This window comes from Protopterus annectens, chromosome 13.part0, assembly GCF_019279795.1.
Source record: "Protopterus annectens isolate FY-2018-M chromosome 13.part0, PAN1.0, whole genome shotgun sequence".
NCBI classification, from domain to species: domain Eukaryota; kingdom Metazoa; phylum Chordata; order Ceratodontiformes; family Protopteridae; genus Protopterus; species Protopterus annectens.
The window spans coordinates 1,304,674,772-1,304,696,657 of NC_056747.1; the positions used below are offsets into that span (position 1 = coordinate 1,304,674,772).

Consider the following 21,886-nt stretch of genomic DNA (forward strand, 5'->3'; position numbering starts at 1 on the left):
GGATCATAATGGATCTCATAAATAAAGACATAGGGAATTTGCAGACTCTGGATCCAACCCAGTTTGGCTTTGTCAAGGGCAGGTCATGCCTTTTAAACTTGGTTGACTTTTGAAACAGTCACCAAGGCCATTGATGAGGGAAAGGCAGTCCATACAGCCTACCTCGATCTGGCGAAGGCCTTCGACACAATACCCCACTCGGGTATCATTGAAAAACTCATCAGCCTAAATGTTAACCCATACATCACAAGATGGGTTGCAAACTGGCTGAGTGACAGAACCCACAGGGTCAGAGTTGCCGGCGCCATGTCTGACTCTAAGCCTGTCTCAAGTGGTGTCCCACAGGGCTCAGTCCTGGGCCCACTCTTGTTTGGCATCTACTTTTCCGAAGTACAAGCAAACACGGGAGGGTTATGGCTGACAAAGTTTGCAGATGACTGCAAACTGGGTGCCGTAGTCGAAAACACATCTGACACAGATATCCTTCAGAAGGGTCTCACAGATACGGATAACTGGTGCCAGAGCCACGGCCTAAAGTTAAATGCCAAAAAATGCATAGTCATACCCTTCGGGAAAAACAAGGTTACCCCTAGCTACCATATAGGTGGAAATCCACTGAGCACAGAAGAGGTTATTAGGGACCTGGGGACCCAGGTTGACAGCAGTCTGTCATTCGACACCCATGTTGCAAAAATAGTTAGGAAGACCTTCTACATTGCCCACCTTATCATGAAGGGATTCACATCTAGATCAAGAGAGGTCATAGTCTCCCTATATTCATCACTCATCCGACCAATGATTGAGTACAATGCCCCATTCGAATGTATCTGACCCGACACTTGCAGCAGCTGGAGAGGCCACAAAAGTTCCTCACCAAGAGGATTATGGGTCTCAAAATCTGACCTATGCTGCCAGACTGAAAGAACTCCAACTCTATTCAGTCGCCACCGCTTGCTCAGGGGTGACCTGTGCCTGACATACAAGGCATTATCAAACCCTGACTTGATGTACATGCTTCACCTCAAAAATCTAGATCCATCAGAGCCACAAGAGCGGAGACCTAAACCTTGACACGGCCATTAATAGAACGTGCTGGAGGGATAGATTCATTACCCAAAGACTCCCTATGCTGTGGAACAAAATCCCGGTATATGTGAGGCAAAGCACCTCGCTGGCTTTGTTTAAGAGAAATCTTGACCAATGGATGGGAGATCGCAAGTATACCCCAGGGATTACCTCAGTGTCACTGCTCGACAGAGGCACAGCAAAATAATGGGCATAGTTCCCCAAACCTAAGGGGTGGCGTAAGCCACAAAACTATGGGCTAGGCTTGTAAATGCCCTCGGGCAGATAGCCTAGTATGAACCTATGAACCTATGAACCTATATGCTGCAAATTTTCTCTTCCCTGATTTTGACAAGTGTACATCAACCTGTGTAAACATGTGGGCCCAAAATTAGGTGTGGATACACTACACATCTCCATTTTTTAAAATGGGACATTTTTTCATCTAGGTATTTATCCAAAACATATTTTCATCCAGAGTGACCTTACTCTCTTTTCTGTATGTGATTTGTTAAAAATATGTCCTAATACCCATACAAGATATATCATCTAACAGGGGTGTAAATCCCCTAACAGTCAGAGAGTCCTTACGGATGAGATCATTTGTATCAATATGAATAAAAAACAGATCCATACTTTTTTACATCGAGACATTCTAAGGCCTTTCTCATAGCCTCTATTTTTGCTTCTTTTAAGCATAATAGAAAGAAAGTCACCTGTACTGGGTGAAGTACCCTAGAACAACGAAGGCAGCAAACGGCAAATAACACAATGTCACAAAAGTTCCAAGGGTACACCAATGGCACAAACTCCAGATATCTTTAGCGAAAAAAACCTTTATTGTGGCAGACCTGCATCAGATCGTGAGCGCTTTCACGTCCAAAAGACGCTTCTTCAGACTTCAATATTTGATGAATAAATTAAAGCACTTATATACAATTTCAAAGCTCAATTAATCAAACAATTGATCAATTAGTATAATAAAAGCTTAAAGTGCTAGTGCTTAACAAATCAATTATTCAATATATATTTATATATATATTTAAAAACAGATAGTCCAAAACTTTATAAAAAATATATAAAAAATATGTACTATAATATATATGAAAATAACATTACATACAACAATAAACCACGTTAAAAAGTCATTTGAAAACATATGAAATGACAACAATTAATAATTAATAATCTAATGTTTAAAAGCCTTGGCTGCTAGGAAAGGTCTTAGTGTGATTCTATCATTCAGACCATGTATGTGTGCCTGAAGTCTAAGAATCCACCTATTCTCTACCTCCTCTGTGCGATTCTTAACATTCCCTAGTCTACTATCTACTTTGATTAATTCCAGGACCTTAAACTTAAAATGATGATTAGACCCTTCATCTATCACATGTTTTGCTAAGGCGTTGGTGGGGTCTTCTTTGTTTATAGCGTATATGTGCTCTCTTATGCGCTCACGTAAAGTGCGGTTGGTTTTGCCTACATAATATTTTAGACACAGCTGACATTGGGCTAAATAAATTAAATTCTTGGACCTACAATCAGTATAGCTTTTAAATGTATAAGTTCTATTGGTAACAGGATGAATAAATGTATTTTCTGTATTAATGAACCTGCACTGGTTGCATGTGCGACAAGGGAAGGTACCTTCCCTTTGTGACTGTGAATGTTCTACTTTTGTTCTTTCATAGCAGAGAAGTCTTTTGAGAGACTTCAAGTTCTTATATGCTATGTTGGGTCTTCGTTCAACTAATGTCCTAATTTTCTCATCCATTATAAGAATCTTCCAATTATTCTCTATAATCTTTTTTATTTGACTATTCCTATTAGTATAAGGTATAACAAGTCTATTTTTAGAGATGCTTAACTCTTTCTTATTCATATTAATAGTATTTAATTTATTATAATAAAATGGACGGCCTCTATTTTTTCTTAGTTCACTTGCCATAATAATAGTATTATGCACTGCTTGTTTGCTGTATCCTCTATGTGTGAAGTTATTCTCTATGGTGACCTTTTGTTCATTGAATGCTACTTCATCCGTGGTCAACTTAGAGGCTCTTAAAGTCTGATTCATTACCACATTTTGATGCACATGTCGAGGGTGCATGCTAGTGCGATGAAGTAAATTATTCCTCCAACAAGGCTTCCTGTATATACCCGTATTTACACCATTAGGTCCTTTTGTTAGCAAGACATCAAGGAACTGTATCATCTCATAGGAATAAGTACTCTCAAATTCTAAAAAATTGGTAGTCCCATTAATGTATTGTATGAATTCATCTAGCTTATTTACTGTTCCTCTCCATAATAAAAAAACATCATCAACAAAACGACAGTAGTGTATTAAATGTTCATTAAAGACTGGGTTATTCATTACATATGCTTCTTCCCAATATGCCAACACTAAGTTGGCATATGAGTTTGCACACGGTGTTCCCATTGCTACACCCTTTTGTTGTAAATAATAGTTGTTGTTATATACCATAACATTATTTTCTAGCACTATTTCAAGTAATGACGTCCACATAATGATTTTGCTGTTATCTACACCATGATTTAAGAGAAATAATCTCAAAAATTCAATCCCAGTACTGTTTGGGATTGAAGTAAATAAAGATTTTACATCTAGGGTGACAAAAAGATCATCATTTGCGATGTGATGTTGTTCATTGCATCTAGCAAAATCTTCTATAAATTGTTGTGTGTCTCTTAAGATATATTTGGTGCTATTCACTATTGGTTTAAACTGTTTGTCTAAATAAATTGAAAGGGACTCAGTCAGCCACCCTTTACTGGAAACAATGGGTCTTAATGGTGGATTATCCAGTTCTTACATAAAGAACTGGATAATCCACCATTAAGACCCATTGTTTCCAGTAAAGGGTGGCTGACTGAGTCCCTTTCAATTTATTTAGACAAACAGTTCAAACCAATAGTGAATAGCACCAAATATATCTTAAGAGACACACAACAATTTATAGAAGATTTTGCTAGATGCAATGAACAACATCACATCGCAAATGATGATCTTTTTGTCACCCTAGATGTAAAATCTTTATTTACTTCAATCCCAAATAGTACTGGGATTGAATTTTTGAGATTATTTCTCTTAAATCATGGTGTAGATAACAGCAAAATCATTATGTGGACGTCATTACTTGAAATAGTGCTAGAAAATAATGTTATGGTATATAACAACTATTATTTACAACAAAAGGGTATAGCAATGGGAACACCGTGTGCAAACTCATATGCCAACTTAGTGTTGGCATATTGGGAAGAAGCATATGTAATGAATAACCCAGTCTTTAATGAACATTTAATACACTACTGTCGTTTTGTTGATGATGTTTTTTTATTATGGAGAGGAACAGTAAACAAGTTAGATGAATTCATACAATACATTAATGGGACTACCAATTTTTTAGAATTTGAGAGTACTTATTCCTATGAGATGATACAGTTCCTTGATGTTTTGCTAACAAAAGGACCTAATGGTGTAAATACGGGCATATATAGGAAGCCTTGTTGGAGGAATAATTTACTTCATCGCACTAGCATGCACCCTCGACATGTGCATCAAAATGTGGTAATGAATCAGACCTTAAGAGCCTCCAAGTTGACCACGGATGAAGTGGCATTCAATGAACAAAAGGTCACCATAGAGAATAACTTTACACATAGAGGATACAGCAAACAAGCAGTGCATAATACTGTTATTATGGCAAGTGAACTAAGAAAAAATAGAGGCCGTCCATTTTATTATAATAAATTAAATACTATTAATATGAATAAGAAAGAGTTAAGTATCTCTAAAAATAGACTTGTTATACCTTATACTAATAGGAATAGTCAAATAAAAAAGATTATAGAGAATAATTGGAAGATTCTTATAATGGATGAGAAAATTAGGACATTAGTTGAACGAAGACCTAACATAGCATATAAGAACTTGAAGTCTCTTAAAAGACTTCTCTGCTATGAAAGAACAAAAGTAGAACATTCACAGTCACAAAGGGAAGGTACCTTCCCTTGTCGCACATGTAACCAGTGCAGGTTCATTAATACAGAAAATACATTTATTCATCCTGTTACTAATAGAACTTATACATTTAAAAGTTATACTGATTGTAGGTCTAAGAATTTAATTTATTTAGCCCAATGTCAGCTGTGTCTAAAATATTATGTAGGCAAAACCAACAATTACGTGAGCGCATAAGAGAGCACATATACGCTATAAATAAAGAAGACCCCACCAACGCCCTAGCAAAACATGTGATAGATGAAGGGTCTACTCATCATTTTAAGTTTAAGGTCCTGGAATTAATTAAAGTAGATAGTAGACTAGGGAATGTTAAGAATCGTACAGAAGAGGTAGAGAACAGGTGGATTCTTAGACTTCAGGCACACATATATGGTCTGAATGATAGAATCACACTAAGACCTTTCCTAGCAGCCAAGGCTTTTAAACATTAGATTATTAATTGTTGTTATTTAATATGTTTTCAAATGATTTTTTAACGTGGTTTACTGTTGTATGCAATGTTATTTTCATATATATTACAGTACATATTTTTTATAAATTTTTGGACCATCTGTTTTTAAATATATTTTTTAAATACATATTGAATAATTGATTTGTTAAGCACTAGCACTTTAAGCTTTTATTATACTAATTGATCAATTGTTTGATTAACTGAGCTTTGAAATTGTATATAAGTGCTTTAATTCATTCATCAAATATTGAAGTCTGAAGAAGCGTCATTTGGACGTGAAAGCGCTCACTATTTGATGCAGGTCTGCCACAATAAAGTTTTTTTTCGTTAAGGATATCTGGAGTCTGTGCCATTGGTGTACCCTTGGAACTTTTGTGATATTCTTTTAAGCATAACCCTATTCAGTGTTCACTATCTCCTCTGCAAATGTAAGCATCTTTTCCTCTAATAATTGAACTTCCAATTACAAGAATGTCTTTTCTAACCAAATCTGAAGGATCTTCAACTTCTAATTCAATAATATCTCTTCTATCAATTGTTAGAAAGCAGTTATCTTCATAACCATTACTCTTATTAATCCCACTGCTTTCACTGCTCATTGCATTTGCACTCTTATTAACCCCACTTCTTTCACTGCTCATTGCATTTGCACTCTTATTAATCCCACTGCTTTCACTGCTCATTGCATTTGCACTCTTATTAATCACACTGCTTTCACTGCTCATAGCATTTGCACTCTTATTAATCGCACTGCTTTCACTGCTCATTGCATTTGCACTCTTATTAATTGCACTGCTTTCACTGCTCATTGCATTTACACTCTTATTAATCGCACTGCTTTCACTGCTCATTGCATTTGCACTCATTAATCACACTGCTTTCACTGCTCATTGCATTTGCACTCTTATTAATCAAACTACTTTCACTGCTTATTGCATTTGCACTCTTATTAATCGCATTGCTTTAACTGCTCATTGCATTTGCACTCTTATTAATCCCACTGCTTTTACTGCTCATTGCATTTGCACTCTTAATAACCCCACTGCTTTCACTGCTCATTGCATTTGCACTCTTATTAATCCCACTGCTTTCACTGCTCATTGCATTTGCACTCTTATTAATTGCACTGCTTTCACTGCTCATTGCATTTGCACTCTTATTAATCACACTGCTTTCACTGCTCATTGCATTTGCACTCTTATCGCACTGCTTTCACTGCTCATTGCATTTACACTCTTATTAATCGCACTGCTTTCACTGCTCATTGCATTTACACTCTTATTAATCGCACTGCTTTCACTGCTCATTGCATTTGCACTCTTATTAATCAAACTACTTTCACTGCTTATTGCATTTGCACTCTTATTAATCGCACTGCTTTCACTGCTCATTGCATTTGCACTCTTATTAATCCCACTGCTTTCACTGCTCATTGCATTTGCACTCTTATTAATCACACTGCTTTCACTGCTCATTGCATTTGCACTCTTATTAACCCCACTGCTTTCACTGCTCATTGCATTTGCACTCTTATTAATCCCACTGCTTTCATTGCTCATTGCATTTGCACTCTTATTAATCGCACTGCTTTCACTGCTTATTGCATTTACACTCTTATTAATCACACTGCTTTCACTGCTCATTGCATTTACACTCATTAATCGCACTGCTTTCACTGCTCATTGCATTTGCACTCATTAATCGCACTGCTTTCACTGCTCATTGCATTTGCACTCTTATTAATCGCACTGCTTTCACTGCTCATTGCATTTGCACTCTTATTAATCAAACTACTTTCACTGCTTATTGCATTTGCACTCTTATTAATCACACTGCTTTCACTGCTCATTGCATTTGCACTCTTATTAATCCCACTGCTTTCACTGCTCATTGCATTTGCACTTATTAATCACACTGCTTTCACTGCTCATTGCATTTGCACTCTTATTAATCGCACTGCTTTCACTGCTTATTGCATTTGCACTCTTATTAATCCCACTGCTTTCACTGCTCATTGCATTTGCACTCTTATTAATTGCACTGCTTTCACTGCTCATTGCATTTGCACTCTTATTAATCGCACTGCTTTCACTGCTCATTGCATTTGCACACATTAATCGCACTGCTTTCACTGCTTATTACATTTGCACTCTTAATCGCACTGCTTTCACTGCTCATTGCATTTGCACTCTTATTAATCACACTGCTTTCACTGCAAATTGCATTTGTACTCTTATTAATCGCACTGCTTTCACTGCTTATTGCATCTGCACTCTTATTAATCCCACTGCTTTCACTGCTCATTGCATTTGCACTCTTATTAATCCCACTGCTTTCACTGCTCATTGCATTTGCACTCTTATTAATCCCACTGCTTTCACTGCTCATTGCATTTGCACTCATTAATCGCACTGCTTTCACTGCTTATTTCATTTGCACTCTTATTAATCGCACTCCTTTCACTGCTCATTGCATTTGCACTCATTAATCGCACTGCTTTCACTGCTCATTGCATTTGCACTCAATCGCACTGCTTTCACTGCTCATTGCATTTGCACTCTTATTAATCGCACTGCTTTCACTGCTCATTGCATTTGCACTCATTAATCACACTGCTTTCACTGCTTATTGCATTTGCACTCTTATTAATCATACTGTTTCACTGCTCATTGCATTTGCACTCTTATTAATCCCACTGCTTTCACTGCTCATTGCATTTGCACTCTTATTAATCGCACTGTTTTCACTGCTTATTGCATTTGCACTCATTAATCACACTGCTTTTACTGCTCATTGCGTTTGTACTCATTAATCGCACTGCTTTCACTGCTCATTGCATTTGCACTCTTATTAATCGCACTGCTTTCACTGCCCATTGCATTTGCACTCTTATTAATCGCACTGCTTTCACTGCTCATTGCATTTGCACTCATTAATCGCACTGCTTTCACTGCTTATTGCATTTACACTCTTATTAATCACACTGCTTTCACTGCAAATTGCATTTGTACTCTTATTAATCGCACTGCTTTCACTGCTTATTGCATCTGCACTCTTATTAATCCCACTGCTTTCACTGCTCATTGCATTTGCACTCTTATTAATCTCACTGCTTTTACTGCTCATTGCATTTGCACTCTTAATAACCCCACTGCTTTCACTGCTCATTGCATTTGCACTCTTATTAATCCCACTGCTTTCACTGCTCATTGCATTTGCACTCTTATTAATTGCACTGCTTTCACTGCTCATTGCATTTGCACTCTTATTAATCCCACTGCTTTCACTGCTCATTGTATTTGCACTCTTATTAATCCCACTGCTTTCACTGATTATTGCATTTGCAGGCATACAATTCTTTTCTAGCTGCCTTTGCACATCCACAGCTTGAGCCATGCTGCCAACTTCTGTCTTTATCCACTTCTTTCTTACAGTAATCTTCTTCAATCCTTCCATTCTCCATTTTTATTTTTTCATTTTCACCTGCTCCTTGTCTCTTTTTTATACCATCTGTTTTGGAAAGATAATGCTTTTTTCTTTCCCTGTGGTAAAAAATGTTATCATTCCCTGTAGTCTGTGTGCTACATAACAATGCAGTATCCCTTTTAGTTTTTAGTGTTACTATCTTGTTTAACAGGGACTGAGTGATCTTTACTGACAATAGACACTTCCTTTCCTGAATGTGTTCTGTTTGCTCTTTGTCAAACGTTACTTCTCTCATCAGTCCAATCATACATGTATGTAACGACAGTTCTCCAAGCTGTGCCAACTGCACAAGTGCAACTGCCATCAATAAGTCTAGATTTACTAATACTAATGGTAAGCAAATCATCCAACTTTTGACATGAGGAATACAGATCACCAGTGTTATTAGGTGTAACCTTTAAATATACATAGCATTTAGTACACTGTACAAGATGTGTGCTTTAAAAATGATTACTGTCATATTCATTTAAGGAAAGGGATAATCAAACTCAGCTATCACAAAATTCACAGAAATTTGAAATCATCTTCTAACAGAAAAATCAAACAAAGAATATGCAGCTAAATATTAAATTAAGTAGAATAATGTCTGCACCAGCACTGGATTACTTTTCTCACTAGCATTCCCAGACTGGATTACTTTTCTCACTATCATTCCCAGACTGGATTACTTTTCTCACTAGCATTCCCAGACTGGATTACTTTTCTCACTAGCATTCCAGTCATAATCTCTTTTTAAGAGTAAAGATCACTATATTACAGACCGTCACTCTTGTAAATCTTCTTGTCTACATGCTATCCCTGTCTTCATACAAACAGCAAAAAAATAGTGGTAAAAATACAATAAAATATAAACCAAAATAAGTTTTTTTTCCTACCAGGCAACTACACAATCAATCACAACCCAATACAGGATTGTTTAGATAGGCTCTGGATTATCCTCTCTATAGTCTGTGAGAATTTATAGCTGACTAGGCCCCTTCACATGGCTAGAGTTTGCCTGTCTGAAACCTATCCCCTTCTTACAATCAACAGTGAAAATTAGATGTAAAACAACATAATATAAATCAAATTGAAATTTTCTTTCTTCATAAAAACAGTAAAAAAGTGATAAAAAAATAAATATTAATCAAAATAAATCTTCTTTTACTACGTCTATATCACTTTTATGAAAACACAAGTACTACAACACCTATCCATTGACCCCAATACAGCAAACAGCTGTTTATCAAATGTTCACATAGGCAAATGTTTTCCCAGGGTAAAGAGTCAGCTGTCCAACATCTGGAAATTGCCATTTTCCCCACTGTAGTGCAATCTCAGAGTTGGTATATTTAAGTAGTGGAGTGGGGGGCACAGCCTCCCACATTAGGGGGTGTGGGTGCATAGCCCCCCCACTTTGTTCGGTCTATATAATGCAGTGTGTGTGTGTATTGCTCGGCATATTGGAGAGATAACTCTTTGCCCTGGGAAAAGTTTCACTGGTGTGTAGGTTTGATGAAAGGACCAGTCCCTGTATTGGGGTCAATTGATAGGTGTTTGAGCACTTGTGTTTTCGTGGAAGTGATATAGACCCCTTTTACCAGGCAACTGCACAATCAATCACAAACCAAAACAGGATTGTTTAGATAAGCCCTAGCTGTTTCCTTTCCTACTTCATATATCCCCTCTCCTATCTTTTCTCATTTACAAGACTAAGGGTCTAAAGTATTCATTAGGGAAACCATTCCCTTTAATGTCAGTTTGTTTATTTTTTCCTACAGAGTTTCATAACAAAATTGCTTATAAATATCATAGGAGATTTCAAAGTATTCTGACTGAAGCAAAATCATACATAAGTGCATTTGTCATGGGAGGAGATTTGTACCCACAGCTGCAGCACTTTCTAAAGGCCTAGACCTTATCATTGACCATTCCAGACCATACCTTTTAACTGCCCAGATTTTCACAGAATGTCCAGATTTTTGCCTCATTTTTTGGTCTGTTCCTCATAAAATTTGTGATTTTCTGGCAAATCACTGGAATGATCTGAGGACTAAAGTCACTTAATAATGACATACATCTGAATTTTAGACTTCAAATCCTTCAAAAAATGTATGTTAACACAAACCCTCTGTTACTCTAGCAACTTTCTAAGTTTATAAGAGCAATATTTAAATTATGTTCCTATTTTTGGCCCTTTGTACCCCCATTTTGTCAGGCTTTGTCCAGATTTCTTGCACTAAGAGGGAGAGAGGTATGCAGTGTTATGTTTGTATTCTGAATAAATGTGAGCGCTCCAGTCTTAAATGTTGTTTCCTGGATTTATTTTAAACTACTACATGCTATACTATAATTCCACCCCCAAACATCAGGCACATCACACAAGGGCTTGTTAAGGCACAATAGCTCCATATTGCTAAAGCCATGTGTCCCATCTGTTGTTTAATTCAGCAGTATAGTATTCAATACACTGGTCTGACAGTTACTATAGAGGAGTAAGGCTCAAACATGTTAATAAGCATGCCTCCTGCTGCCCAGTGTACAATTCCTTCCACCTCCATTTGCCTACTAGGAAATTCTGAGCAAGTTACTTAACTAGACAGTATTTCCTGGTAAGCCAACGGAAAGGAACATTTGTATTCAGTGAGCCTACTGGGGTAACAAATGTGTTAAAAATGTTAAAATACTGCATTTTGCTTTATTTCATATCTCCATTTCAATAGTGCTATGCTATGTGTGTGTGTGTGTGTGTGTATATCAGTAAAGAACCAACTCCCTTCAGACTACTTAAAAATAGCTGCAGGGGCAATAGCTTTTCTGGTCTCTACATTGATAAATAAATCTATATCCAAAACATATGTTTCTTCAATCTGGAAAAAATCCTTTATTATACTTTTACACAAAAGTGCACATCTACAGAGTTTAATAACTACAGGCCCATTACAAGCCTCTCCCCCATCAAAAATACTTGTACAATGTATTCATGCTCAGCTTCTACATCACCTAAATTTAAATAATTTACTCTTGGAAACACAGCATGGTTTCAAACCTCGCCACAGTGCAACCACTGCCATCCTTCACTTTGCCAGTACTACAAACCAGCTTAGGAAACAATTGTAACCTAGTATCAAATGTGTTCCTAGACTTATCCAAAGCTTTCAACACTATATCACACCAACATCTACACTGAATTTTCAAGTATAGGTCTCTCTCAGTCTTTCCTTAAATTGCTCATTAGTTATCTAACACAAAGGCAACAAGCAGTCAAATAGCAACAGGACCTCTATTCCTATGTTACAGTTAGCATAGGTGTCCCTCAGGGCTCTATACTAGGACCCCTTGTCTTTAATATTTTTATAAACAAGCTTCACACTGCCATATACCAACCAAATATAGTACAATACACACATGATTCGACTTTAATATATACAGCCATTACAATGTTCAGATTCCATGAATCGTGCAACATAAAGACAGGAAGCAGTGTATCATCTATTAATGCCTGCGACCATTTGAAATCTTGGTGCCTCTCTCTATGTTATGTCCGGAAATACAGCCAACAAATAGTCAAACGTCTGGACATATACTAAGTCTGAGATTCTGTGTCTTGGAATATTCCCTTTTTTTCAAGTTATGGTGATCTCATAGTCAGTATATATAACTTTGTGGATGATAGGGATTGCATTGCAAAAAAACAAGATTAAAGGAGACGAGAGATAATTATTCACTGCGATATTCAAACAAACCAATTATGACTAAATGATATCAGTAAAAAGGCCTTCAGTAGTATTGTTTCAGTCAACTCTGCTACCAGAATATAATGTGTTGTACTAACAAGGTTTTTAGTGCTGACCATAACTGAATTTGGTAGCCTGAGTAGTAAATTTACTAAAATATTGCTAGAATACAGAGCCTTCTTAGTCATTTTCATTTGGTTAAAAGTAGGTAACATACAGGTTAGGCCAAACTGCAGTTGTTTCTTTGGCCCTTTTAATAATGGTGCCCAAAGGTTTCTAATTTACCCTGCCATCTCCCCCCAAGAAGCAGATACCAAACGTTCTTCATTATATATATGTGTGTGTGTGTGTGTGTGTGTGTGTGTGTGTGTGTGTGTGTGTGTGTGTGTGTGTGTACTGTGCATACAAGCTAGTATTTTTGCAAACATGCAGCCTAAGTTAACAATGCATACTCACACATGCGTGGATTCCAGGAAGTATAGGCATTTCTCTGCAGTTTACTTTGTGAAGATAAAGTTTCTTCAAATGATGGAGGCTTATTTTTCCCAATGGATTCACTTCGGATGAGTAGTTTCACATTTGAGTCTAACTCAACACGGTTCCGCTCACAGTTACTCATGTGTCCTAATCGCTGAACTGTACAAGGCCTGGCATTTAAAGTGCCAACTCCCACCTGAGGTCCTTCAGTAGTATATTTGGAAAGGGAGTATTCCTGCCATCCAAAGCTTGATGAATTCTGTATAGCCAACTCAATGATACCAGAAAGCGGCTTATACAATGGAGAGGAGCCCAACGTGAGGGTTTCAGAAATGGGGTGGTGTACTTGTAGAGATGAGTTGCTATGGTTATTAAATGTGTTGGCAAAATCTTTAGTGGCTTTAAGCTGCAAGAGTAAGAAAAACTCTATTAAAACAGAGGAATATACAAATAGATCTACTTTTTAACATGTCTGTTCCCATCTGCCAAAAACAGGTAAACAGAAACCATCAGGAACCTAACTGGCAGTACATCTTAAATCTCATTAGTCCTAGCAAGGTACAGTAATAAAGAAGGAAGAGGTGCAGATTTAATTACTAACTACATTAATAATTTACTCCAAGCCATTACCCACCCTGATCCTATTACACCTGTGGCCACTTTTCAGTCATTATTTAAGATGGTACTTAGAGTGCTGAGGGAAAATTTGGCCAGAGTACCTGTATACTTCCTTAATTTTCTTTCAGTAAGTGTGTGATCTTTATTATCTATCTGACTGAGGCAGATGGGAAGCTGGTTTATCCAAAGAATGAAAGCAGAGATCATTAAATATAGCTGACTTCATTTTGTCACTTTTCTCTTTCTTTTTCTGTTTGAAATCTTTCCTTAAAGCATTAAATGTCTACAAGTCTCCTGTGCTTATCAGGATTTGTACAGTACTGTAAAGTACTTACCGTAACAACTTATCTACAAGCTATGCTACCTTACTGGGTGAATGTTTATAGGATGGGGCCACATTTACAGTATAATGAGGCTGTGAACAGGGACCAAGATGGCATCTTGCTTTCTTCTTTCTTTGGTATACTAAACATGGTAATGTGAGAATTTTTGTTGAAGGATATATGTGTTCAGGAAGGGGGCAAGGAGTGGCATACATGTGTATCTGAAGGATGCTGTATGAGCCCATTGTTTATTGCTGTGCAATACAAAGATAGCATAGCAGCAGACATCAGGATAAAGCCAGCCACTCCTCTGAGGTAGTCACCATGGTGAGCCATGGTGACCCTGCTGTAAATCAGTGCCACTTGTGACCAGCCAGCAATGGGGCAAGAATTCATAGTTTTGTCTCAGACATGCAGTTGGAATACCTTAAAAACTTGGATTAGAATACCCTTTCATAGTTGAAATTGTTCTCAGTAGACGTAAGACAGTAAAACTACATTTGCTTCAAAACTGTAATCTAAATCTAGTATGTAGCTGAAATTTCAAAGACTAACTGAGCAAGCACTATTCATTCAGGTCTACTGACCAAACAATACTTTCAAAATGTTTATTTTATCTCTTTTTTTTCCAGTTCCTTTTGTGACCTCAGAATTATTTATAATAGAAAGAGGGTGCATGGAGTCTCACCTCTGCTTGTGATATGTTTGTGAATTTCTGTTAGAGGGCATGTGCCAGGATTGTCCCCCTGCACGTGATGTGTGTCTGTGTGTGTGTGTAGGGGGGGGGCAAAACTGCCCACATTATATCATAGTTTGAAAGCTTTGTTTAGTCCTCTAGTCCTGTCCTGAATATTAGTCACTGACTGACTGAAACACATGCACTGGATATCATGTACTGTTATAATGAGAGCATCCTATAACTATATTGGTCTGTTTGACTAACGTTTCCAGCTGGCATATTCTAGCAGGACAGAAACCTAAGCAAAGAAAAGGTGATGCTTTATGGAATGGCATGTAAATCAGTATCAAAAATGAACTGTTTAAGGGGCAGGACAGTCAAACAGCACATGCAGTCCTGTAGAAGAGAATCCTAACATGTGCAGCTCTTCCAAAGTTGGCGTTCTTCGAGAAGTCCCATTTGATTTGTGTTTCCTATTAGAAAGGAAGGCAAGCTAGCAGACTAAGACACTGATAGATTTTATTTTTGAAAGGGCACCGATGTAGGTATCTTCAAAGGGTTTTTATTCTGTTCATACAGTTGCACTTGGCAGAGGGCATGTATAAAATAAATGCTAATTTTTATTAAGCTTCCCTGTGAAAAAACTGAGGATGGGATGTGCAGACTGACTGGTAAGCATAGCTTTTGCTGAAACTTGGTCGAAACTCTATACCTGTGGATGATAACAATTCTAAGACCATAGCAGTGTTCCTCCCTTAAGTCTGTCTAATAAAATTGATCATTAGCAGAAACAAAAAGTTTACAAGATATATACATTAGGCCTGATGAGGAGGTGTGCTCAGCTGGGAATGTGCATGTGAATTTTTCCAGCATGAAGCTAAGACACCAGATAGGGGTCCAGAGTTTGTTAAAGACATCTTACATGACAAGTGTCCAAACTGCTACTATCCTTCCCCCTTACTCTCAGTGTTGGCTGCCCCCCCCATCCCAAGTATACTCATCTTTGTCTCACTTCTCCTTTTGTGCTCCCTCTTCATTTCTGTTTTTCCTTTCTAGCTTCTGACAAGTAATTTACAGATATGTCATGACTTATGTAGGACACTGCCATGTCATCACTTATGGTTATGTAGTATGCTGCCATGTCATGACTTATGTAGGACGCTGCCATGTCATCACTTATGGTTATGTAGTACACTGCCATGTCATGACTTATGTAGGACACTGCCATGTCATCACTTATGGTTATGTAGTACACTGCCATGTCATGACTTATGTAGGACACTGCCATGTCATCACTTATGGTTATGTAGTATGCTGCCATGTCATGACTTATGTAGGACACTGCCATGTCATCACTTATGGTTATGTAGTACACTGCCATGTCATGACTTATGTAGGACACTGCCATGTCATCACTTATGGTTATGTAGTACACTTCCATGTCATGACTTATGTAGGACACTGCCATGTCATCACTTATGGTTATGTAGTACACTGCCATGTCATGACTTATGTAGGACACTGCCATGTCATCACTTATGGTTATGTAGTACACTGCCATGTCATGACTTATGTAAGACACTGCCATGTCATCACTTATGGTTATGTAGTATGCTGCCGTGTCATGACTTATGTAGGACACTGCCATGTCATCACTTATGGTTATGTAGTATGCTGCCATGTCATGACTCATGTAGGACACTGCCATGTCATCACTTATAGTTATATAGTATGCTGCCATGTCATGACTTATGTAGGATATTACTATGTGATGGCTTATGGTTATGTAGTACACTGCTACGTCATGACATTGTTATGGGGGTACACTGCCATGTCATGACTTATGTAGGATATTACTATGTGATGGCTTATGGTTATGTAGTACACTGCTACGTCATGACTTATTGTTATGGGGGTATACTGCCATGTCATGACTTATTTGTGGTACTGTTATTATGTCATGACTTATGGTTATGTAGTGTTCTGCTACATCATGATAATGCAGGGTACTGCTATGTCACAACTTATGGTTATGTAGTATGTTGCCATGTAATAACTTATGCATGACACTACTATGTGATAACTTATGGTTATGTAGTACAATGCCATGACAGGACTTATGTAGGATACTGGTATGTCATCACTTTTATGCTTATATAGTATGCTGCCATGTTGTGACATATGTAGGACACTGCTATGTCAGAACTTATAGTTATGTAGTGCCCTACCATGTCATGACTTATGTAGGACAATGCTATGTCATCACTTTTATGCTTATGTAGTGGACTGCCATGTCATGACTTATGTAGGACAATGCTATGTCATCACTTTTATGCTTATGTAGTGCACTGTCATGTCATGACTTATGTAGGACAATGCTATGTCATCACTTTTATGCTTATGCAGTGCACTGCCATGTCATGACTTATGTAGGACACTGCTATGTCATTACTTTCATGCTTATGCAGTATGCTGCCATCATATCATGACTTACATAGGATACTACTATATCATCACTTTTATGCTTATGTAGTATGCTGCCATGTCATGACTTATGTAGGATACTGCTATGACATCACCTGTGGCTATGTAATCTATTGCTATGTCATGATTTATGCTTATGTAGTTTACTGCCATATCATGACTATATAGGATACTGCTAAGACATTACGTATGATTACGTACTATACTACCATGTCATGACTTATGATTATTTAGTGTCATGACTTATGATTATATAGTGGATTTGCTTCAGCTAAGTTCTAATAAATGTAATTTTTAGTCCTACCTGCTCATTTAATGTTTATCTTTATATTCCCTTTTGTTTTGTATTTGTATACATTGTTACTGATCTTGTTGTCTTACTATTTGTACGTTTTCTTCCAGCATGAGCGCACATACACACAAAACCTTCTGTACACTGCCAGCAACTGAAATGAGATGCTTGACAATTACTGAAACGGCAATTAATTTCATATGTATTTTATAAACAGCTACATAACCTTACAAGTCTTGTACATATTAGCTTTCTGTCTGTCCTGTAGCATGCTCCTAATTCTTGTACTGATTCCGGCTGAGAGTCAGTACTTATTTAAATCCTTGAGCATTATTTCAGTGTTTGTAAATGTTATTGTTCTCTGCAATACTATATCTTATTTGTTACTGTAGTGGTTTTGTCTCTTTGGAGCTTTTATCTCTGAGTTTCAACTGAAAATGGACAGTTTGGTTGGTCTTCCATGGATAACAAATAAGTAATTAAAATAAATGCATAAACAACATGGCAATGGCTACTGACTACATTATGTTGTGTGATGTCCTGGTAAGTTTTAAATATAATGTCACCCTGAAAAACAGTATGACAGGCTCCATGCAGAGCATATTGTTTCTTTTACTTCTCATATTAAAGCACTAATGCTGATAGTCCAGGAACTAACTTCAAGGCCAAGGGAATGTTACATGTGTCTTCAAGGAGCTATGAGACACTGCAAATTAAAACAATACAAACTAGTTATGTTTATTCCATATTAAGGTTATGTACCTGTCAGTTCAATGCACACTGCCACTAAAAAAACAGCCTGTGAGTCTCCTGAAATTACATATATTTGTATCAGCTGACAAGTACACACTCTGCAGTGACAATAATAATGTTTGCACAATGAAGCACATGTGTCCCTCTGTGCTCATCATTGTATAGTCATATGTTCATCAGGATGTGCCATTATGTGGTCATATGCTTCAAATGATGCGCCAATGTACCTGCTAAACTAATAAGAAAAGCTTAGATTTATGACCGCACTGTGACTCAGCAATTATTATATAATCCAGCAAGACAGAGGGTCTCCAAAATGGCCAATTTCAATAAAACACTTTTACTGTCAACACCACAAGCACTTTCACAGACTAAGCTGCTTCTTCAGGTAATGTCCAAAAAACTAAAAATCTCAGTTTAAATACCATGTACTACCTTCCCTTGATGAATCATGTGACATCAAGGCACTCAAATTATTTAAACAAACAGTCTCATAAAAGCATATGCATAGCACCTAAATACAGAATTCATAATACATTCATAAAATTCACATTTAACAAATATATATATATATATATATATATATATATATATATATATATATATATATATATATATAACATAACAAATACAATAATACAAAGGCAAAAAACATTCAACGTCTTAGGTTCCTAGATTTTAGCGTAGGTTTTATAGGGACCACATCATTGAGTCCATGCCCACTATCACCTCTCAGTCTAATGATCCACTTAGGTTCAGGTTGCTCAGTACTATTCCTGGTGTCCCCTCCTCTTAATGTCTCGTGCACCCTCCCTATAAACAAAAATGTAAACGTATGCTCAGTACCACTGGCAATGACATGTTTTGCAAAGGCATTAGTTTTATTCCCTTTGCTAATATGATACGGATGTTCCTTTATTCTTTCTCTAAGTGTTCTATCCATCTTGCCTACATAAAATTTTGAACACAGTAAACAGTTGGCCAAGTAAATAACACATGAGGTGCTACAAGTCGCAAAAATTTTGAACCTATATATTCTGTCCTGGTCAGGGTGTGTGAAAGTAGAAATGCTGTCAATGTAAGTGCATACACTACAAGTGCCACATGCTAAAGTGGCATTACTGCTATATTCATGTTTATTCCTTGAGTAACATAAGGTCCTTTTTAAGGATTTCATGTTCCTAAATACAAACCTAGGGGTAGGATCTATCCCTCTGGAAATATCATTGTCTGTCATAAGAACTTTCCAGTGTTTTTTAATAACATTCATGTACATGAAACATTACTAGAATAATGGTATGGCATCCTCAGATTACACTGATTCCTCCTATTGTACATTACTCTGTCTGATGTAAGTTTTGAAAAATAAGGTTTAGCTGTGGTCCCCCTCAAGCTTTTTACTCTCTCTACATTTTCAACTATTTCTTGGTCACTGTAACCTCTCATCCTTAAACAATGCTGTGCAGTTTCTATCAGCTGTTGAAACTCCTTTTTATGTACATTTAACATGGAGGCTCTTAAGGCTTTATTCTTAACCACATTACTAAAAATGTGGGTGGGGTGCATACTATGCGTATACAAAAAATGGTTTTCATAGCATGGTTCCTTATACAATGTAGTAAAAATGGAGCCATTTCCATCCACTTCAACAGTAACATCAAGAAAATTCATACTGTATGTTGATGCATTCATAGAAAAATGTAAATAATTAGTTGTATTATTTACATACACCTCAAACTCTCTTAACTGCTTTTTATTACCTACCCACGGAAAAAACAAATCATCAGCAAACCTTCTGTAAAAAGGTATAAATCTGGAGTAGGGTCCCTCAAGTATTTGCTTAATTTTCCACATAGCCATCACAGTGTTGGCGTAGCTATTTGCACACACGGTGCCTATAGCTATGTCATGACGCTGCCAATAGATGAAATTGTTAAATACAAAAAATGTATTTTTCAATACTATTCTCAATATAGTACAGACAACAGAGATTTCCAACTCTTCCAAGTTAGAGAAAGTGTGCAAAAACTGTTCAACCTTCAAGACCCCTTCATCATTAGGTATAACAGTGAATAAGGAGGTTACACCCATAGTGACAAAAATAAATTCATTCATAAAAAGTTTACCAGTGTTAGCATCTAAAAAAGCAAACAAATTGTTCAGAAAATGTTCGTTGTCCCTGAAAAAATAATCATATTCTTATTTAACAATGGTCTCAAAGTTTTGTCCAAATAGAAAGGGGATCTGTCAGCCAACTGCGTCCTGTAACAATAGGGCACATAGGGGGATTTTGTGCATTCTTATGAACTTTCAGAAGACCTTGTGTTATAGGCAGTAGTGGATCTACAACCATAACATAATCTAACAAGTTCTTATTTATCATTTCCTCTAGATATAACTTGTTCAATGAATGTGTCATAACTAACTTCATGAACTCAACTCTTTTTTGATTAATAGTCAAATAAACCTTTCTATCTGCTAGCATATTATTCATAGCTTCATTATACCAGATGGTGTCCATTATAAAAATTGGTCCTCCCTTGTCTGCAGGTTTAATTACAATCTTATAATTTTCTTCTTTTTCAAAGCACTGTATTCATCCCTACTTAAATTGTAATGCATTTTGCATTTCTTGAGCTGATTGTAAATACTATACATTTCATCAACACATAGTTTCTCAAATGCACTAACCAAAGGATTTACCACAGCTACAAAAATATTTGTTTTTTTTTTTAAACTCAGCATTATTATAAACTTGGTTATCAGACATTGCATTTTCATCCTTGTACATAAGATTTAACATTAAATTCCTTACAAACAGTTTAACATCAAATATAACTTCAGTGAAATCTGAAGTTTGTGAAGTAATAAATGAAAGTCCCTTTTGTAAAACACTTCTTTCACACTCTGTAAGATGATATGCAGAAATATTTAAAATTAAGTCATTGAAAGTAATGTCAGTCAACTTACTGTTTTTTTGTACTGGGAGCACTCAAGTGGGTCTCTTCTTGTTTCCTTTTGTTTCTGCTGTGACTCCTTCAGTGAATATGCTGCTTTTCCAGCTTCCATTCCTTGCAAGGTAAAGGGAATGAAAGCTTCTGCTGGACTAAAGGGTGTCGTGTCCCATTGACTTTTGAGGTACTTGCACTTTGTGCTAAAACTTCTTGTAGTGGGGAATCTAACTTCCCATTTGAATGTTATTTGTGCTGTTACTTGAAAAGTTTTTCTGCGTGGTCCCAGCTTTTTGCCTTCAGCAGTGGTAACAGCTACATTTGTGATGGATGATGTCAATGATTGTGTCAACGTATTTTCCAGCCTCTGACCAGATGGATTATTAGTAACCACAGAAACTGGAGCTAGAAGATCAGAGGGTGTGTCAGAATCACAGTTAAACTGCGAAAACCCTCCCAAAGTAGACGTTTATTTATTTTGTATTCTTGGCAACAGAAAAACATTACCTTTCATAAAGTCATCCCTGTCTCTAGATGACTTCT

At 36.9% G+C, this 21,886-nt stretch overlaps 1 protein-coding gene across 1 annotated transcript in view; it reads right to left on the reverse strand.

Annotated features, from left to right (window-relative positions):
- Positions 1-21,886, reverse strand: part of TTLL6 (tubulin tyrosine ligase like 6) — a 1,150,444-nt gene that overhangs the window by 126,930 nt on the left and 1,001,628 nt on the right. The window contains exon 11 of the mRNA XM_044055332.1: positions 13,223-13,649. Within this exon, the coding sequence (XP_043911267.1) occupies positions 13,223-13,649 (427 nt within the window). The remainder of the gene's footprint in view (positions 1-13,222; positions 13,650-21,886) is intronic.